This window comes from Ovis aries, chromosome 13 (assembly GCF_016772045.2).
Source record: "Ovis aries strain OAR_USU_Benz2616 breed Rambouillet chromosome 13, ARS-UI_Ramb_v3.0, whole genome shotgun sequence".
NCBI lineage: Eukaryota > Metazoa > Chordata > Mammalia > Artiodactyla > Bovidae > Ovis > Ovis aries.
In genome coordinates, this window is record NC_056066.1 from 82,054,602 (window position 1) to 82,071,021 (window position 16,420).

Here is a 16,420-nt window from a genome sequence, read left to right on the forward strand (position 1 = left end):
TTGAAAGAGCCTTCTAGTTTTTCTCTTTCTTCTTACATGGTCCATACTAGCAAAATTCAAGCCAGTTAACATACTCTATGCTATACATGCTGAAAACTGCCATATGGCCGGGATATTGAGCCAACTGTAGATAATTAGATAAGGATAAATCTTCCCTTTTTTACTGCACTAATTGCATAGACTGGAATAGATAAAATCATTAACAGTAGTTTGGGTTGAAAATTGGTTTGGTTTCCATGCTGTGTTAAAAAGTTCTTTCGATGTGAATCTCTAGATGTGAGCAAAACTCAGGCAGTCAGGCCAATATTCAGTTTTCAGTAAGGGTTTCAGAGGTGGAAGGAGAGGGATTGTGTCTTAGAATAACTAATTATTAATAATTGTAAATAATGTAATAATTGAATAGTGTTCTTTAAAACAAACAAAAACAACCTCTTGGTTTACTGTGGATATATGTAATTAAAATCAGAACTGTACTGCGAAAAAAAATCCTTTTGAAAATTATCCAAGTCTTCAAAAATATTTATAATAATTAAATACATTCAGTAATTATCTATGCCCATATCACTGTATATATATGTATTTTGTGTGTGTGTGTCTGTGTGTGTGTGTGTATACAAATATATATATACGTGCTCTTGCAGTGCAGGAGACACAGGAGACATGGGTTCCATCCCTGGGTCGGGAAGATCCCCTGACGAAGGAAGATGGCGACTCATCCCAGTATTCTTGCCTGGGAATCCCATGGACAGAGGAGGCTGGCAGGCTGCAGTCCAAAGGGTTGCAACGAGTCAGACACAGCTGAGCGACTAAGCACGCTTGGAAAACACAGACACACACGCACACATATTAGTAGTTAAAACACACTGGTCTCTGTTCTAATTGTATGTACCAGTCTTCCTTATCGGTGCAGTTCATTTCTGTTTTTTAACAGCCTGAGGTAGAGATGATTCCCCTCTTAGTTCCTAACATTAATGATGAAACCCACATGTCTTTGAGTTCCCTGGTTCTCTTACAATCCACACATCAGTTCAAGTTAAGTCTGTTTAAAATACTCTTGGCTACGTTTGGTTTATCACATGGAGTGAAAACCTGGAGTAAAGTTGGATCGATGATTTTGGAAATAAAATCATTCTTTAAGCCGTTGTCTGTAAGGCGGATCAGGTCAGGTGAGAGCCGTAGAGCCCTTTCTCACCTCTGAGCTGAAAGGCCCCGCTTCTGGTGCGTCTCTGAGTGGTGAGCTGTGCTGAGACAGCCTTGCCCTGGTGTCCTCTTTGACAGTTTTGAGAAGTGGAGGGATCGTACTGAAAGCCCAGAAACGATTTGTTCATTAACCTCCAACAAAACCTTCAGGACAAAAAACGGGGCAGCGCCCCGTTGGCCCGAAGAGACAGGCTCCCTGCCCGCGTGTCTGTATTAATGACAATTCGTCAAACACTGTGATTCCAGTTAACTCTGTTCAGCGCACGTGAACGGGAATCCTGATCTCATGCAGAGCGAATGGAGCTGCCGTCGGGTCGTTCCAGGCTCTGGGTGCATTGAGCTCGGAGAAGCTGGCTTTCAGAAGCCCTCTGTCTTTGTTTTCGCAGGATGTGTGAGACTGGTGAAGGGCTGTTTGTCTTTCAAACGCGAGATGGGGAGGCCATCTACCGGAAGGTCCACTCGGCTGCCCTGGCCATAGCGGAGCAGCACCAGCGCCTGCTGCAGAGCGCGAAGAGCTCCATGGTACGTCTGCGAGCCCTCTCTCGTGAGCCCCGTGTACGCTGCGGCAGAGTGCTCTTGCAGTCTCTGTGCTGAAAATACGGTCAGTATTTTGGGGGGCAGGTGCTTTCCTCCTGTACTCAGCAATGTGTTACTCGGATGACATGCATCCTTGGAAAGCTCCAGAAAGTCACTTGGGAGCAGAAGAAGCATCCGCCAGCTCGTCATCTGCTCACTCACTATGTTCTGTGTGTGTAACTCCCTTGTAACGTGTGTGTGTAATCAGCATTCCCGCAGCAGAATGCTGTCCACTGAGCGAGTTATGAAAAGCAAGTCTATTTCGTTCTCACTGGGAGACTCAGAATTCTGAGATCAGGGTGCTGGCGCGTTCTGGGGGGCACTTCCTGGTTTGTAACTGGCTGTCTTTTTACTGTGTCGCAAATGGCAGAAGGGGTGAGGGGTCTCTGGGCTCCCTCTTGTAAGAGCGCTAATACCGCTCATGGGGGCTCTGCCCTCATGACCTGGCCATATGCCTGACTGTCTAATAACATCAGTTGGGGGCTAAGGTTTGAACATATCAATTTGGGGTTGGGGACACAATATTCAGTCCATCACAGTCTGTATATATACATATACACATTAAAATCCATTTGGCTTATGTATGGACATCTATAGACACAATTCCATGGGTTATCTACCTCTGAAAGTGAAAGTTGATCAGTTGTGTCCGACTCTTTGCGACCCCAAGGATATACAGTCCATGGAATTCTCCAGGCCAGAACACTGGAGTGGGTAACCGTTCCCTTCTCCAGGGGATCTTCCCAATCCAGGGATAGAACCCAGGTCTCCCGCATTGCAGGCAGATTCTTTACCAACTGAGCTATCAGAGAAGGCCATACGTACTTACAAGTGTAACAGAAGTTGTAATTTCAAAGGTCAGCAGTGGTCAGAGGAAAAATGTAAGTGAGAGAAGAGAGCTGAGAGGAAACGGGGGAAATATCAAAAGCTCACGACCAGACAGCTGTTGACATGAGGTCATGGTTTCTGTGCAGGAGAGTTCTTAATTTTTTTTTTCCAAGTAAACTTTGAGTCTGTATAGTATCTTTCAGTTTATAAGTGTTGGAAGTTAATCTCAGCTAAAACCAACAACAAAAATCAGTAATACTTTGTAGGACAAAGAAAACCTATACAGACTTCATTCTGCGCACAGCGTGTGTTTGCTGTCTCTAGGGGGTAAACCTTCATAGTCATCAGTGTGCAGAGACACCCAGGGACTGTGCCTCGTATGGAGAATTGTGATTCATGAGTTTCTTCTTTAGGAACAGTAAATTTACAAAATCTGAAATGAATGTGCAACAGCTAAATAACACAACTCATGAATTGTGACTGCAAACACATGCATAGACGGTCACATCTGGGAAAGAAATCTGCAGAACCGAGAGGAACTGGGTTGGCATGGGAAGGTTAGGGCAATTTGAAAAGTCTGATTTAACCATGTGAGGTGGTTGGATTTAAAGAGGGGGAAAGCGTGCCAGTAATATGATCTGTCCCAAAGCAGCCAGGGATTATCCCCAAATGACTTATGTGTGCCATGATGTGGGATGTTGGAGCTGGGGTCAGCAGATCTTTAATACAGGCTGAGACAGTGGTGTTTCAGGCTGTCTGGATGAAGATGGGCTCTGCTGCAGCTCTCTCCTGTGCCGCTGGAGAGCACGTGCAAGCATAGGCCGTGTGGGTTCAAGTGGACATGGCTGTGTTCCGAAGGAAACTTTTAGTAACGGACAGTGAAATTCAGAGTTCACTTGATTTTCACATATCATGAAATAGTCTTCTGATTTCCCCCTCAACCATGTAGAAGTGTTCCTTCTGAGCTAATAGCGTCTTGGCATCCAGTTTCCCATATTCTTCCCAGTTCTGGGTATTGCAGTAGAGGTGGGTAAATGCAAGGATGGATGGGTAGAAAGAAAAAGGAAGAGGGAAGGAAGACAAGAAGGAAGAATTCAAGTCGTTTTGAACACACAGGGCAGTGTGCCACTGCATTCAAACTGTGAGCTACTCAAGATGCCTTTGAATGTCTGAAGAAGGTTTTTTTTAAGATTACCTTTTTGTAAAGCCATCAATTAGCATAAATCTGTCTGTACTTGAAAGGGAGGTTCTGCACGCACATGTATTTCCATTTGTAACCGCCTCATTACTTCCACTAAAAATTAATCAGGAATATGAGTAATTCATTCAGATCATCCCTTTGCAAATTTAACTGTAATATAATGTTGTTTGCTCTTAATTTGCTGTGTGCTTAACAAGCTCTATGAAGTGAATGTGATTTTAAAAGTAAAAACATCCTGTTTTAAATGGAAGTGAGTAAACTTCAAAATGGGATCTGAATCTCAAGGGAGTTAAAACTGGGGATTGCAGAATGTTTAAACATCAACATCCTTGAATCGATCTCTGATTAGGGGAGAAAAGAGATACCGTGCTAAAATGAAACAAATTGGGATGATACTGTTACACTTCAGTTCGTCTGCATTTTCTGATCACTGGGAGAGGGGCCCCAGACTGGGTGTATTTTGACTAGGGATTGCCACTGTGCCGCTACTGGCTGGCATCTCTGAGATAGTCAAGGTCATAAGCGGAGAAAGATGTTGAAGCTAATATCATTAGGCAGCCCTGAACCTAAATCTAAGCGACAGTTTGCTGCCGCTGTTGTAAAACTCCCGGGACAGAACGCTTTACCCGTGACAGTTTGAAATTGCAGGCTTGTGTGAATGGTGTGAATCAGACTTATGACCCTGAATCCCAGAAGTCATAAAGGAGAGACGTGTGAGTCAGATGATCATAATTGTTTTATTTTATTATCATTACTGTTATTACTGTGATGGGCTGAATGATGGCTCCCTGAGGATCTTCCACATCTTAATCCCTGGAGCCTTTGAGCATTATCTTCTGTGACGAAAGGGACTCTGCAGCTGTGATTCGGTTAAAGCTCCTGAGACGGGAGATTGGGCAGGATCGTTCCAGTGGGCCCGGTGTTATCACAAGGTCCCTGTAAGAAGGAAACGAGGAGTCGGGGTTGGACCGAAGTGCCGTGGCCGTGAAGGCAGAGGCACGCAGAGGCGTTTGCAGAGTCTCCCCTGACAGTCATGGAGACGGAGGAGCTGGGCCCAAAGGTCGGCGGTGACCTCTAGAAATAAGGAAGGAAATGGACCCTCTCCTGGAGCCTCCAAAAGTGACCAGGACAGCGGACACCATGAGTTTACCCCAGAGAATCCTGTCTCAGACTTCCAGCCTCTAGATCCATGTAGCCATATGTCTGTGTCGTTTTCATGCCAAGTTGTCACAGCAGATGCGGTGCCCCTCGATCACCCTCCCCCGTCCACGGGGAGAGTGTCCTCCACGAAACCCCGCCTGGCGCTGGAGGCGGCGGCTGCAGAAGCTGAGATGGGGGCGGGACCCACTCACAAGCTCACGGTGGTTATCAGTGCAAGTTAATTCCCTGGGGCTGAGAATTTAACAGCCCGGTTTCCTGCTGGCTGGTGGACGAAGGCCGCCCTAGCTCCCAAAAGCTGCCCTCCGTTTCTTGCCGTCTTCCCACTTGTTTCACCAAAGCCAGCAAGAAAGACTTTCCTTCACAGCGAGGGCCACGATCCTCTGTGTCCTAGTCGTGGCCGTGACATCCATCACCCCATCATAGGCTGTTGGTTGGAAGCGAGTCACACGTGCTACCAAAGGCCGAGGTAGGGGACCCCACGAGAGTGTGCACACGTGGAGGGGAGATTGGGGGCCCCTTACTGACTCCACACAGGCGTCACCAGAGGGTCGACACAAAAACCAGATTGATGATGCGCTTTGCAGCCAAAGATGGAGAAGCTCTATATAGTCAGCAAAAGCAAGACTGGGAGCTGACTGTGGCTCAAATCATGAACTCCTTATTGCCAAATTCAGACTTAAATTGAAGAAAGTAGGGGAAACCACTAGACCATTCACGTATGACCTAAATCAAATCCTTTATGATTATACAGTGGAAATGAGAAATAGATTGAAGGGACTAGGTCTGATAGAGTGCCTGATGAACTATGGATGGAGGTTTGTAACACTGTACAGCAGACAGGGATCAAGGCCTCAAAAAAGGAAATGCAAAAGAGCAAAATTGCTGTCTGGGGAGGCCTTACAAACAGCTGTGAAAAGAAAGGACGCGAAAACAAAGGAGAAAAGGAAAGATTCACCCATTTGATCAGAGTTCCAAAGAATAGCAAGGAGAGATAAGAAAGCCTTCCTCAGTGATCAGTGCAAAGAAACAGAGGAAAACAATAGAATGGGAAAGACTAGAGAGCTCTTCAAGAAAATGAGAGATACCAAGGGAACATTTCATGAAAAAATGGGCTCGATAAAGGAGAGAAATGGTATGGGACCTAACAGAAGCAGAAGATATTAAGAAGAGATGGCAAGAAAACGATCTTCACAACCCAGATAATCATGATGGTGTGATCACTCACCTAGAGCCAGACATCCTGGAATGTGAAGTCAAGTGGGCCTTAGAAAGCATCACTGTGAACAAAGCTAGTGGAGGTGATGGAATTCCAGTTGAGCTATTTCAAATCCTGAAAGATGATGCTGTGAAAGTGCTCCACTCAATATGCCAACAAATTTGGAAAACTCAGCAGTGGCCACAGGACTGGAAAAGGTCAGCTTTCATTCCGATCCCAAAGAAAGACAATGCAAAAGAAAGCTCAAACTACCACACAATTGCACTCATCTCACATGCTAGTAAAGTAATGCTCAAAATTCTCCAAGCCAAGCTTCAACAATATGTGAACCATGAACTTCCAGATGTTCAAGGTGGTTTTAGAAAAGGCAGAGGAACCAGAGATCAAATAGCCAACATCTGCTGGATCATTGAAAAAGCAAGAGAGTTCCAGAAAAACATCTATTTCTGCTTTATTGACTATGCCAAAGCCTTTGACTGTGTGGATCACAATGAACTGTGGAAAATTCTGAAAGAGATGGGAATACCAGACCACCTGACCTGCCTCTTGAGCAACCTGTATGCAGGTTAGGAAGCAACACTTAGAACTGGACATGGAACAACAGACTGGTTCCAAATAGGAAAAGGAGTATGTCAAGGCTGTATATTGTCACCCTCGGTATTTAACTTATATTCAGAGAACATCATAAGAAATTCTGGGCTGGAGGAAGCACAAGCTGGAATCAAGATTGCTGGGAGAAATATCAATAAACTCAGATATGCAGATGACACCACCCTTATGGCAGAAAGTGAAGAAGAAGTAAAGAGCCTCTTGATGAAAGTGAAAGTGGAGAGTGAAGAAGTTGGCTTAAAGCTCAACATTCAGAAAACTAAGATCCAGTCCCATCACTTCATGGGCAAATAGATGGGGAAACAGTGGAAAAAGTGGCTGACTTTATTTTTCTGGGCTCCAGAATCACTGCAGATGGTGATTTTAGCCATGAAATTAAAAGATGCTTACTCCTTGGAAGGAAGGTTATGACCAACCTAGACAGCATATTAAAAAGCAGAGACATTACTTTGTCAACAAAGGTCCGTCTAGTCAAGGCTATGGTTTTTCCAGTGGTCATGTATGGATGTGAGAGTTGGACTGTGAAGAAGGCTGAGTGCCAAAGAATTGATGCTTTTAAACTTTGGTGTCGGAGAAGATTCTTGAGAGTCCCTTGGACTGCAAGGAGATCCAACCAGTCTATCCTAAAGGAGAGCAGTCCTGGGTGTTCACTGGAAGGACTGATGCTGAAGCTGGAACTCCTCATGCGAAGAATTGACTCATTTGAAAAGACCTTGATGCTGGGAAGGGTTGAGGGCAGGAGGAGAAGGGGACGACAGAGGGTGAGATGGCTGGATGGCATCACCGACTCGATGGACATGGGTTTGGGTGGACTCTGGGAGTTGGTGATGGACAGGGAGGCTTGGCGTGCTGTGTTTCACGGGTTCGCAACGAGTCAGACACGACTGAGCGACTGAACTGAACTGAACTTACTGTCTGTCTCCACAGAGTGCAAACTTCTGGAATAACACTTTTTTAGTGTTTCCGACTTTATGGTGTTTTGCTAATACTATTTGTTTATGAAGCACCTGCTAAGTGCACGGCTCTTTAGTAACAGCCGCCATACCGCTTGTCAAGCTGGACACTCTACTGCCCTTTCTCTGCAATCAGGATAGAGTCTCGGCGAGGTAGATGCGGTCATTCGTTCTCATTCATTTGTTCATTCACGATGTTCACTGAGGGGTTATCCGCTCTGGGGTTCCCCGGTGGCTCTGTGGTAAAGAATCCGCCAATGGAGGCGACACAGGTTTGATCCCTGGGTCGGGAAGATCCCCTGGACAAGGAAATGGCCACCCACTCTGGTATTAACTGTGGAAAGTTCTGAGAGAGATGGGAATACCAGACCACCTCACCTGCCTCTTGAGAAATCTGTATGCAGGTCAGGAAGCAACAGTTAGAACTGGACATGGAACAACAGACTGGTTCCAAATAGGAAAAGGAGTACATCAAGGCTGTATATTGTCACCCTGCTTATTTAACTTCTATGCAGAGTGCATCATGAGAAACGCTGGGCTGGAGGAAGCACAAGCTGGAGTCAAGATTGCTGGGAGAAATATCAATAAACTCAGATATGCAGATGATACCACCCTTATGGCAGAAAGTGAAGAGGAGCTAAAAAGCCTCTTGATGAGAGTGAAAGAGGAGAGTGAAAAAGTTGGCTTAAAGCTCAACATTCAGAAAACGAAGATCATGGCATCCGGTCCCATCACTCCATGGGAAATAGATGGAGAAACAGTGGAAACAGTGTCAGACTTTATTTTTTGGACTCCAAAATCACTGCAGATGGTGACTGCAGCCATGAAATTAAAAGACGCTTACTCCTTGGAAGAAAAGTTATGACCAACCTAGATAGTATATTCAAAAGCAGAGACATTACTTTGCTGACTAAAGTCCGTCTAGTCAAGGCTATGGTTTTTCCTCTGGTCATGTATGGATGTGAGAGTTGGACTGTGAAGAAGGCTGAGCACCGAAGAACTGATGCTTTTGAACGGTGGTGTTGGAGAAGACTCAAGAGTCCCTTGGACTGCAAGAAGATCCAACCAGTCCATTCTGAAGGAGATCAACCCTGGGATTTCTTTGGAAGGAATGATGCTAAAGCTGAAACTCCAGTACTTTGACCACCTCATGCGAAGAGCTGACTCATTGGAAAGGACTTTGATTCTGGGAGGGATTGGGGACAGGAGGAGAAGGGGACGACCGAGGATGAGATGGCTGGATGGCATCACTGAGTCGATGGACGTGAGTCTGAGTGAACTCCAGGAGTTGGTGATGGACAGGGAGGCCTGGTGTGCTGCGATTCATGGGGTCGCATAGAGTCAGATACGACTGAGCGACTGAACTGAACTGAACTGAACTCTGGTATTATTTCCTGGAAAATCCCACGGACAGAGGAGCCTAGTGGTCCACAGTCCTTGGGATCAAAAAAGAACCCGAGACAGCGTAGCAACAGCAGCAGTCTGCTGTTATGTGCTCTAGGATATAGCGGTAATCAACAGGTAAAGCCCCTGATCCCACGGGACTTATCATTCAAGGGAGAACTATTCATGACCCTTGACCTGGAAGGAATCTGTCCAGATGCTATAGATGAAAAAACAGATGCTCCCAATGGTGAGGTCACTTGCCTGCGGCTATGGAGCTCATTGCTGCTGGAGCCAGGAATGCAGGATCTTTTATGTGGTTCTTTTTAAATTTCTTGTTTGATATTGGAGTCTAGCTGAGTCACAGTGTTGTGATACTTCCAGGTGGGCAGCAGGGCGACTCAGCCGTACGCACACACGGATCCATTCTCCCAGACCGGGGGAGAGGGGAGTTTGTGTGGTTCTTAACAGCCTGCCTGCGGCCACAATGGCGTTACTCTCCAGAGGGTTTTAAAGCCCTTCTGTTTCTCTTCTATCCACGCTGTCTTAGCAATTTCAAACTACCCTGAATGTCAGAGTATCTTTCAAAAATGCGTATCAACTTAGAGTACATCCTAAAAAAATCACTGTTACGGCAAACCCGGTTTCTTTCGGTATTTCTGGCACCAGAGAGGCATCATGTTCCTCGTGATCTCCCCCCACCCCCTCCTGCTTGCGAGTCCAGCGTGCTCTGATTCACTCTAAGGGTGGCGCAGAGGAGGGTGGGTGGTTCGGGGAGGACTGACCGGTGATGAGATGGGGCTGCCGGAGCTGTTTGCTTGAGAGCCGGCAGCTGCCTCGCTGGAACAGCGACAGGAAGACTCCGTGGGGACACTTTGGGACTTCCCTGAGCGGCCGGCTATTTTTGCCACCTTGGAGATCAGTGCTGTGAGAGTCTAATTTTGGAGCAAGGAGTGGCAGTGTGTGGGAGGTCCCTCATTCCTCGACCCGGGCGGTCATCTTCAGACTTTCCTTCTAGGCGAGAGGGACAGGGTGGAGCCGATGGGGATCTGGCGGCTCCCTGTGTGGCTGCAGGCTTGGCCTCCCCTGGGGGTGACTTTGAAGCCCCGTCTCCCCCTTCTTTTGCAGCCCTGACTGTGCCCCCAGGCTTGCGAGTTTAATCCCAGCTGTTTCTGTGTTCCCTCTTTTTTCGTTTGCTTGTTTACCTGAGATTTATTTCCATGTTTAGTTTTGCAAATAAAATTTGATAATGAATTTGTAGAATTCAAGTGGAACTGTGTTACAGCTCTGCAACCCAAAGTAAGTTACATTCAGACTCATTTAAAAAATTATAGTCACCACATTAAAAAAAATAGCGGAAGATATCAAAGAAAGCGTAGAATCAACTTCACTACTTCTCAGACTAAAAGACCCTCACCTGCTTGGATTTTTATGTGTATGAGCACCCTTTTCACAACTTTGTCCCTATTCTTCTATCCACACACAAAAAATCAGTTTTTGCCTCTTTTTGTGTTTATAGACTCTGGTTAATTGGGTTAACTTACAGATTCTTTTTTTTAAAATTTCTTTTAGCATACTACTTCAAGTGGTTATCAACTTTTTTCCACTAATATTAATTATAGCTCAAAAACATTTTATCAAACACCAATGTACTGCTTGCAAAGTAGATCTTACAGAGGACATAAAATAAATTGTGAAAAAATCTTTGCATCTTTAAAGAAGCTTGGGTTTAGATTAGTTATGAATTCAAACCCTTGAAAACATGCAACAGTATAATCCTGTGATTCAATTTGCCCTAGTCCCCTCTGAGGGCAGTTTGTCCCTCTGATCAGGATTAAACGGACCAGAATTGGATTCAGGGACTCCCTGGTGGCCCCGTGGTTAAGACTCCATGCTTCCACTGGAGGGGTCACAGGGTCAGTCACTGGTCCTGGACGTTCCGCACGCCGTGAGGTGCAGCCAAAACAATGAGAACTTCAGGCGTCTCTTTACTCAGCAACAGAACTTCCAGGACCTTACTCTACAGCCGCACCAGCAGAAGCAAAGGTAGCGGGCACACCTGGAGGGAGTCACTCCTGTTTCCTTGCATCCTCTGCTTACCGCGTTTGCCGAGCCCTGCTGCCCACGAGGTGCTGGGACGTGATCAGAGAAGATGGAGCTCCCCCTCTTGGGGGCTGGTGTGTGAGTGACAGAAGCGTCAGCCCAGCGGGGGCCTGGGCGCACCGTGGGCCGTGGTGTCAACAGGAGCTCAGTGAGGCCGCTGAGCAGTCGTGGGTGGTGACCCCGTGCGTGTGAAGCACTCGGGTGAGGAGGGGCAGGGCAGCAGGCAGGGTGGGCGCACTTGTTCTCACCTGGACACACTCGTTCTCACCCTCACCCTCACCCGCGCTTTGTGAGCCCTGAGAGTGAGCTTGTGGCGGGAGACTAGTGTCCCGGGTTGTGCTGGTTACCTTTGGCGAGCGGGACTGTGACTCGAGGGTCTGGGAGGGGGCTTTAAGATCAATATTCCACTGTATGTTTTTGTCTAACATTAATTTTTTAAACTGGCTACACAATTTTTTAAGGTCTATTCCTTCTGGCTCTGCTGGCCCTGTTGCCGCGCGGGCTTTGTCACTACCTGCGGCGAGCAGGCGGCTCTGAGCGTGGCGGCTCTGAGCGTGGTGTGGGGGCTTCTTTGCGGAGCGCAGTCTCTAGGACACGTGCGCTTCTGTAGTTGCAACTCCAGGCTCTGGGCACAAGCTCAACAGCTGTGATAGCCGGGCTTAGTTGCTCCTCGGCTCGGGGGATCTTCCTGGGCCAGGGATCGAACCCTTGTCTCCTGCATTGGCAGGAGGGTGCTTTATCACCAAGGTAGCACCCATGATTACTTTACAGAAACAGTAGTTGGGCTTCTGGCCTGGGCAGACTGAGCTGATACACCGGCGAGAAAGAGGACGGGCTTTCCCACTTAAATGCGTAGCAGAGCTTGGTAAGAAAGAACAGGCTTTGAAAGCTTGGCAGGGACGTTTTCAGGTGCTAGAAATGTGGTCTCCATCAAGGGATGAGATGCTCTTTGTGGAGAAGTTTGTGCCTGAGCTGAGTTTTCGGATGAACCAGAGGTAGCTGTGAGCTACTGCTGCTGGTGATATCGGTGACTCTGACGTTCACTGAGAAGTTACTTTGTGCTGGGAACTCTGCCGAGCACTAGGCATTTATTAACATCTTATCTTGGCTCCACTGACGGTGGGCACTGTCATCCCATTTTTATAGGTAAGGAGTTTGAAGCCTGGACACAGACTGAAATGATGGTGCCAAGATTTAAACCCAGGTGTTGCTAGCTCCAGTATCTACAGGTTAGCTACTGGGCTCTTAGCGAAAATTAACATTTTTTTCCTCTGAATTCATTTATTTAAAGATAGAATGCAGCTTATTGAAATCATGGAACACAGAATCAACACAGAATAAAGTTGTGGAATTGAATTGTTATATTTCATTCATATTAATAAATATATTTAAAGGAGCAAATGTAGCTTTTAGGATTTATTAAGTCACTAATAGCACAAGTAACTAAGTTTCTAAGAGTGATACTGCTTGATTTTCAAGTCGAAAGATAATAATGGTATTTCAGCTAGATGGCAGCAAATGCGAAAGCATGTTTCGAGCTATTATGCAGCGCACGTGAGGCGCCAGGCACTGCGGGCTCCGTGGTGCAGAATCTGCCTGCCCCTGTGGGAGACGCACGTTCGATCCTCGGGTCAGGAAGGGCCCCTGGAGAAGGAAATGGCCACACACGCCAGTACTCTTGTCTGGGAAGTCCCGTGGGCAGAGGAGCTTGGTGGGCTGCAGTCCACGGGGTCACAGAGAGTCAGACACGGTTTCGTGACCAAACACCAGTAGCTAAGGTATCGGCACAGAAGGTGTTTTTAAAAGACTAACTTAGTTCCCTGTGTTAAAGTGGAAGCTTCGCATAAACACACAGTTCCGTCTTTCGAGAAAACGAGACTGTGGCAACACTGTGCCTGCCGGAGTCAAAGCCGAACAGCAGCTCTCAGTGGGAGATGCTGACTGCTCTTCCGGTTTTGTTTTTTTTTAATTTTACTGATTTATTTCTGGCTGTGCTGGGTCTTCATGCTGCGGGGGCTTTCCTCTTGCTGTGGCAAGCGGGGGCTGTCCCCTGCGCGCCGGGGCGCCTCACTGTGCTGCCTCCTCTTCCGGGGGAGCGCGGGCTCCTGGCGCGCGGGCTCCAGGGATCGCGGCGCGCGGGCTCGGCGGTCACGGCGCGTGGGCTCCAGAGCTCAGGCTAGAGCCTGTGACACGCGGGCTCGGCGGTCACGGCGCGCGGGATCTTCCTGGAACAGGGATCGAACCTGTGTCTGCTTGATTGGCAGGCAGATTCTTCACCACTGAGCCACCAGGGAAGCCCGCTTTAGTTTTTATAGTCCTGTCTTCTTGTCTCAGTAACCAGACTGTGGGCCTCTGTGTCGCCATCATCTCAGGGCTTGGCACAGGGTTCACTGAAGTTTTGCTGAATGAACAAAAGAGGGTCAAATAGACGATTTTATGAGCACAGAGAAAAAGAGCAACGAAGCCAGAATCCCAAATCCCATCTCCCCTCCAATGCCAAAACACAGCCAGGCTCCAAGTGAGTCTGCTCTGAGAGGCTGCTCGAAACAGTCCCAGAGGTTATCAGGTTCCCTGCACAGGTGGGGAGAGTTTCCTCCGCAAGGAGGCATAAAACCTTACCGGAAGCGAAGGGAGGCTCATTCTGTTTTATGCGCGCGGCCGAGAATTCAGACGGCTCTCAGAAAACGGATGCAGATCACTTTCCTTCCATGAAAATAACCGTTAGAGCGCATCTGGAGCTCACCAAAATGCTGGACTTGGAAACTTGCCCCAAACGCTGGATTCCACTGATGGGCTTCTTTATCAAAGCCCCGGGCGACGGTCTCAGCCGCAGCTCTGCTCGCCGCGTGGCGTCCCGGCTGCGCGTTCCCTCCGCGGCCTTCCTCTCTCGCGCTCACTCCTCTTCTCTCCCGCTCTTCTGTAACACTCGAGGAGTGAGCCTCTGTCCACGCTCTTTCCTTCACAGCTCAGTCATATTCTGTGATGTCTCAGTAGCCTTTCGATGGTGGGAATACCTCGATTTTGCTCCAAGAACTAGAACAAGGGAAAGAGCTGGAGAAAGCCGAGACAGCTCTTTGAGTGGTTCCTGCCAAACACCCGGCAGAGCTGGTCAGGCTTGGCGGTCCGGGGGAGTAGGTTTCATTAGAAAGCCCAGGTTGACCACCTGTCTCGTAGACAGTCGATTTCCAGCTGAGAGAAGCGCCCTGGGAGAGTCCCTGCGACCTTCTGTCCCTCAAGCCCCCGGGGGCCTTCCCAGCACCCTGCGCCTCCTCCGGACAGCTCTCGTTTCTCTAAGCTCTGGAGCTTTCATTTTCGTAGTAAAATGTATTTCCAAACTTCGAGCCCGTCCCTTAAGGTCTCGGTGACATCCTCAGTGCTTCTTAGGAAATGCACAGGATTCCGCTCTGGACCTCGGCTCTGGAGGAGAAGGCCAGGTCTGACGTGCTGGCTGGCGTCCTTCCCAAGCCTGGGTCCGTGGGCAGGTCATGCCACCTTTACCGTCTGTCCCCCCTCCTGTGAAAAAGGAGGCTGTGTTAGTACACACCTCACTGCGGGGGTTAAAGCTGAGACTTGCCAACGTGGTGGCCGCACCTACTAAATACAAGTCAAGCCGGGTTGTTCATGCCGACTTGGAGAGTGAATGAACTCTACTCCAACAAGTTTTTAAACTCTTTTTTTGGAATATAATTACTTCACGATCTTGTGTTAGTTTCTTCTCTACAACGAAGTGAATCCGCTCTACGTAGGGTGCGATCCCTGGGTCGGGAAGATCCCCTGGAGGAGGGCGTGGCTACCCACTCCAGTATTCTTGCCTGGAGAATCCCATGAACAGAGGAGCCTGGCAGGCTACAGTCCATGTGGTCGCAGAGAGTTGGCATGACCGAGGGACTAAGCGCGCACAGCCCTTCCTCCTGAGCCTTCCCCCAGCCCTCCCCACCCCTCGGGTCACCACAGAGCCCAGGCTGAGCTCCGCGTGCTGGGCAGCAGGGGGACTATGTGCTGGGCAGCAGGGGGACTAAGCGCGCACACCCCCTCCCTCCTGAGCCTCCCCCCAGCCCTCCCCACCCCCTGGGTCGCCACAGAGCCCAGGCTGAGCTCCGCGTGCTGGGCAGCAGCAGCCCACTAGCTGCCTGTTTTACACCTGGGAGTGTTTATATGTCGGTTCTACTCTCCCATTTCATCTCATCTAAACTTTTTTAAAAAGGACCTCTTGGGATAAAGCAGAACCTCTTAGCGGCCTGCTGGGGTGGAGGTGGGGCGGGCCTCCCCCTGGAGAGCCGTCCTCTCTGGGCACATCGTTTTCATGGGGACCGTGAGCAAGAGAACCAAATGCTGTTCAGCAGGTGGAAACACAGCACGCAGCAGGACGCTGACCGAGCCAGAGAGGCTGAGGCTGCGACTGACGGGAGGCGAGGGCGGCTGCTCCTCCGCTGCCGGGCCGCACGCTCAGCGGAGCCAGCCGGCGCGTCCGTCGGCGACTCGGTCATTCAGCTCTTTTACCAAGAGCCTGCTGCGTACAGATCACGCCCTGTGCGGGGTGGGTGAGCGCAGAGGGGGAGGCTTCTCCTCCAGGGAAGGAGAGCTCTGATCGCACGTGGGTCTGCTCTCTTCTCGGAGAAGGCAATGGCACCCCACTCTGGTACTCTTGCCTGGAAAATCCCATGGACGGAGGAGCCTGGTGGGCTGCAGTCCATGGGGTCGCTAAGAGTCGGGCACAACTGAGCAACTTCACTTTCACTTTTCACTTTCATGCATTGGAGAAGGAAATGGCAACCCACTCCAGTGTTCTTGCCTGGAGAATCCCAGGGCCGGGGGAGCCTGGTGGGCTGCTGTCTATGGGGTTGCACAGACTCGGACACAACTGAAGGGACTTAGCAGCAGCAGCTGCTCTCCTCTGTTGAGAAAGCGGCGCCCTGTGTGAGCAGACAGTGATGGGATCCTGGCTGGGCTTTGAGCTAGCTTCCTGGCCACTTACTGTACAAGGCGGAAAAGGCAGCCCACTGCGGCGTTCTTGCCGGGAAAGGTCCGTGGGCAGAGGAGCCTGGCAGTTCGCAGTCCCTGGGCTCACAGCGTCGGATACGACTCCGCGAATGAGCATGCACACACACACCTGGGGAACAAAAGATCTGTGCTTGATGTATTTTTAATTTCCAGCCCCCAGCAGAGTGAATGGCTATACATGATGCCCAG

The 16,420-nt window shown here is 48.8% G+C and overlaps 1 protein-coding gene and 1 long non-coding RNA gene across 2 annotated transcripts in view; one reads left to right on the forward strand and one right to left on the reverse strand.

The window, feature by feature from the left end:
* DOK5 (docking protein 5) overlaps window positions 1-16,420 on the forward strand; it is a 147,823-nt gene that overhangs the window by 107,423 nt on the left and 23,980 nt on the right. The window contains exon 6 of the mRNA XM_027977348.2: window positions 1,587-1,722. Coding sequence (XP_027833149.1) covers window positions 1,587-1,722 — 136 coding nt within the window. The remainder of the gene's footprint in view (window positions 1-1,586; window positions 1,723-16,420) is intronic.
* LOC121816254 (uncharacterized) lies at window positions 4,532-10,088 on the reverse strand. The gene is made up of 2 exons (XR_006055763.2): window positions 9,913-10,088; window positions 4,532-4,741 (listed from the first exon to the last, which is right to left on the reverse strand). It is a non-coding gene; the product is annotated as an uncharacterized LOC121816254 (long non-coding RNA).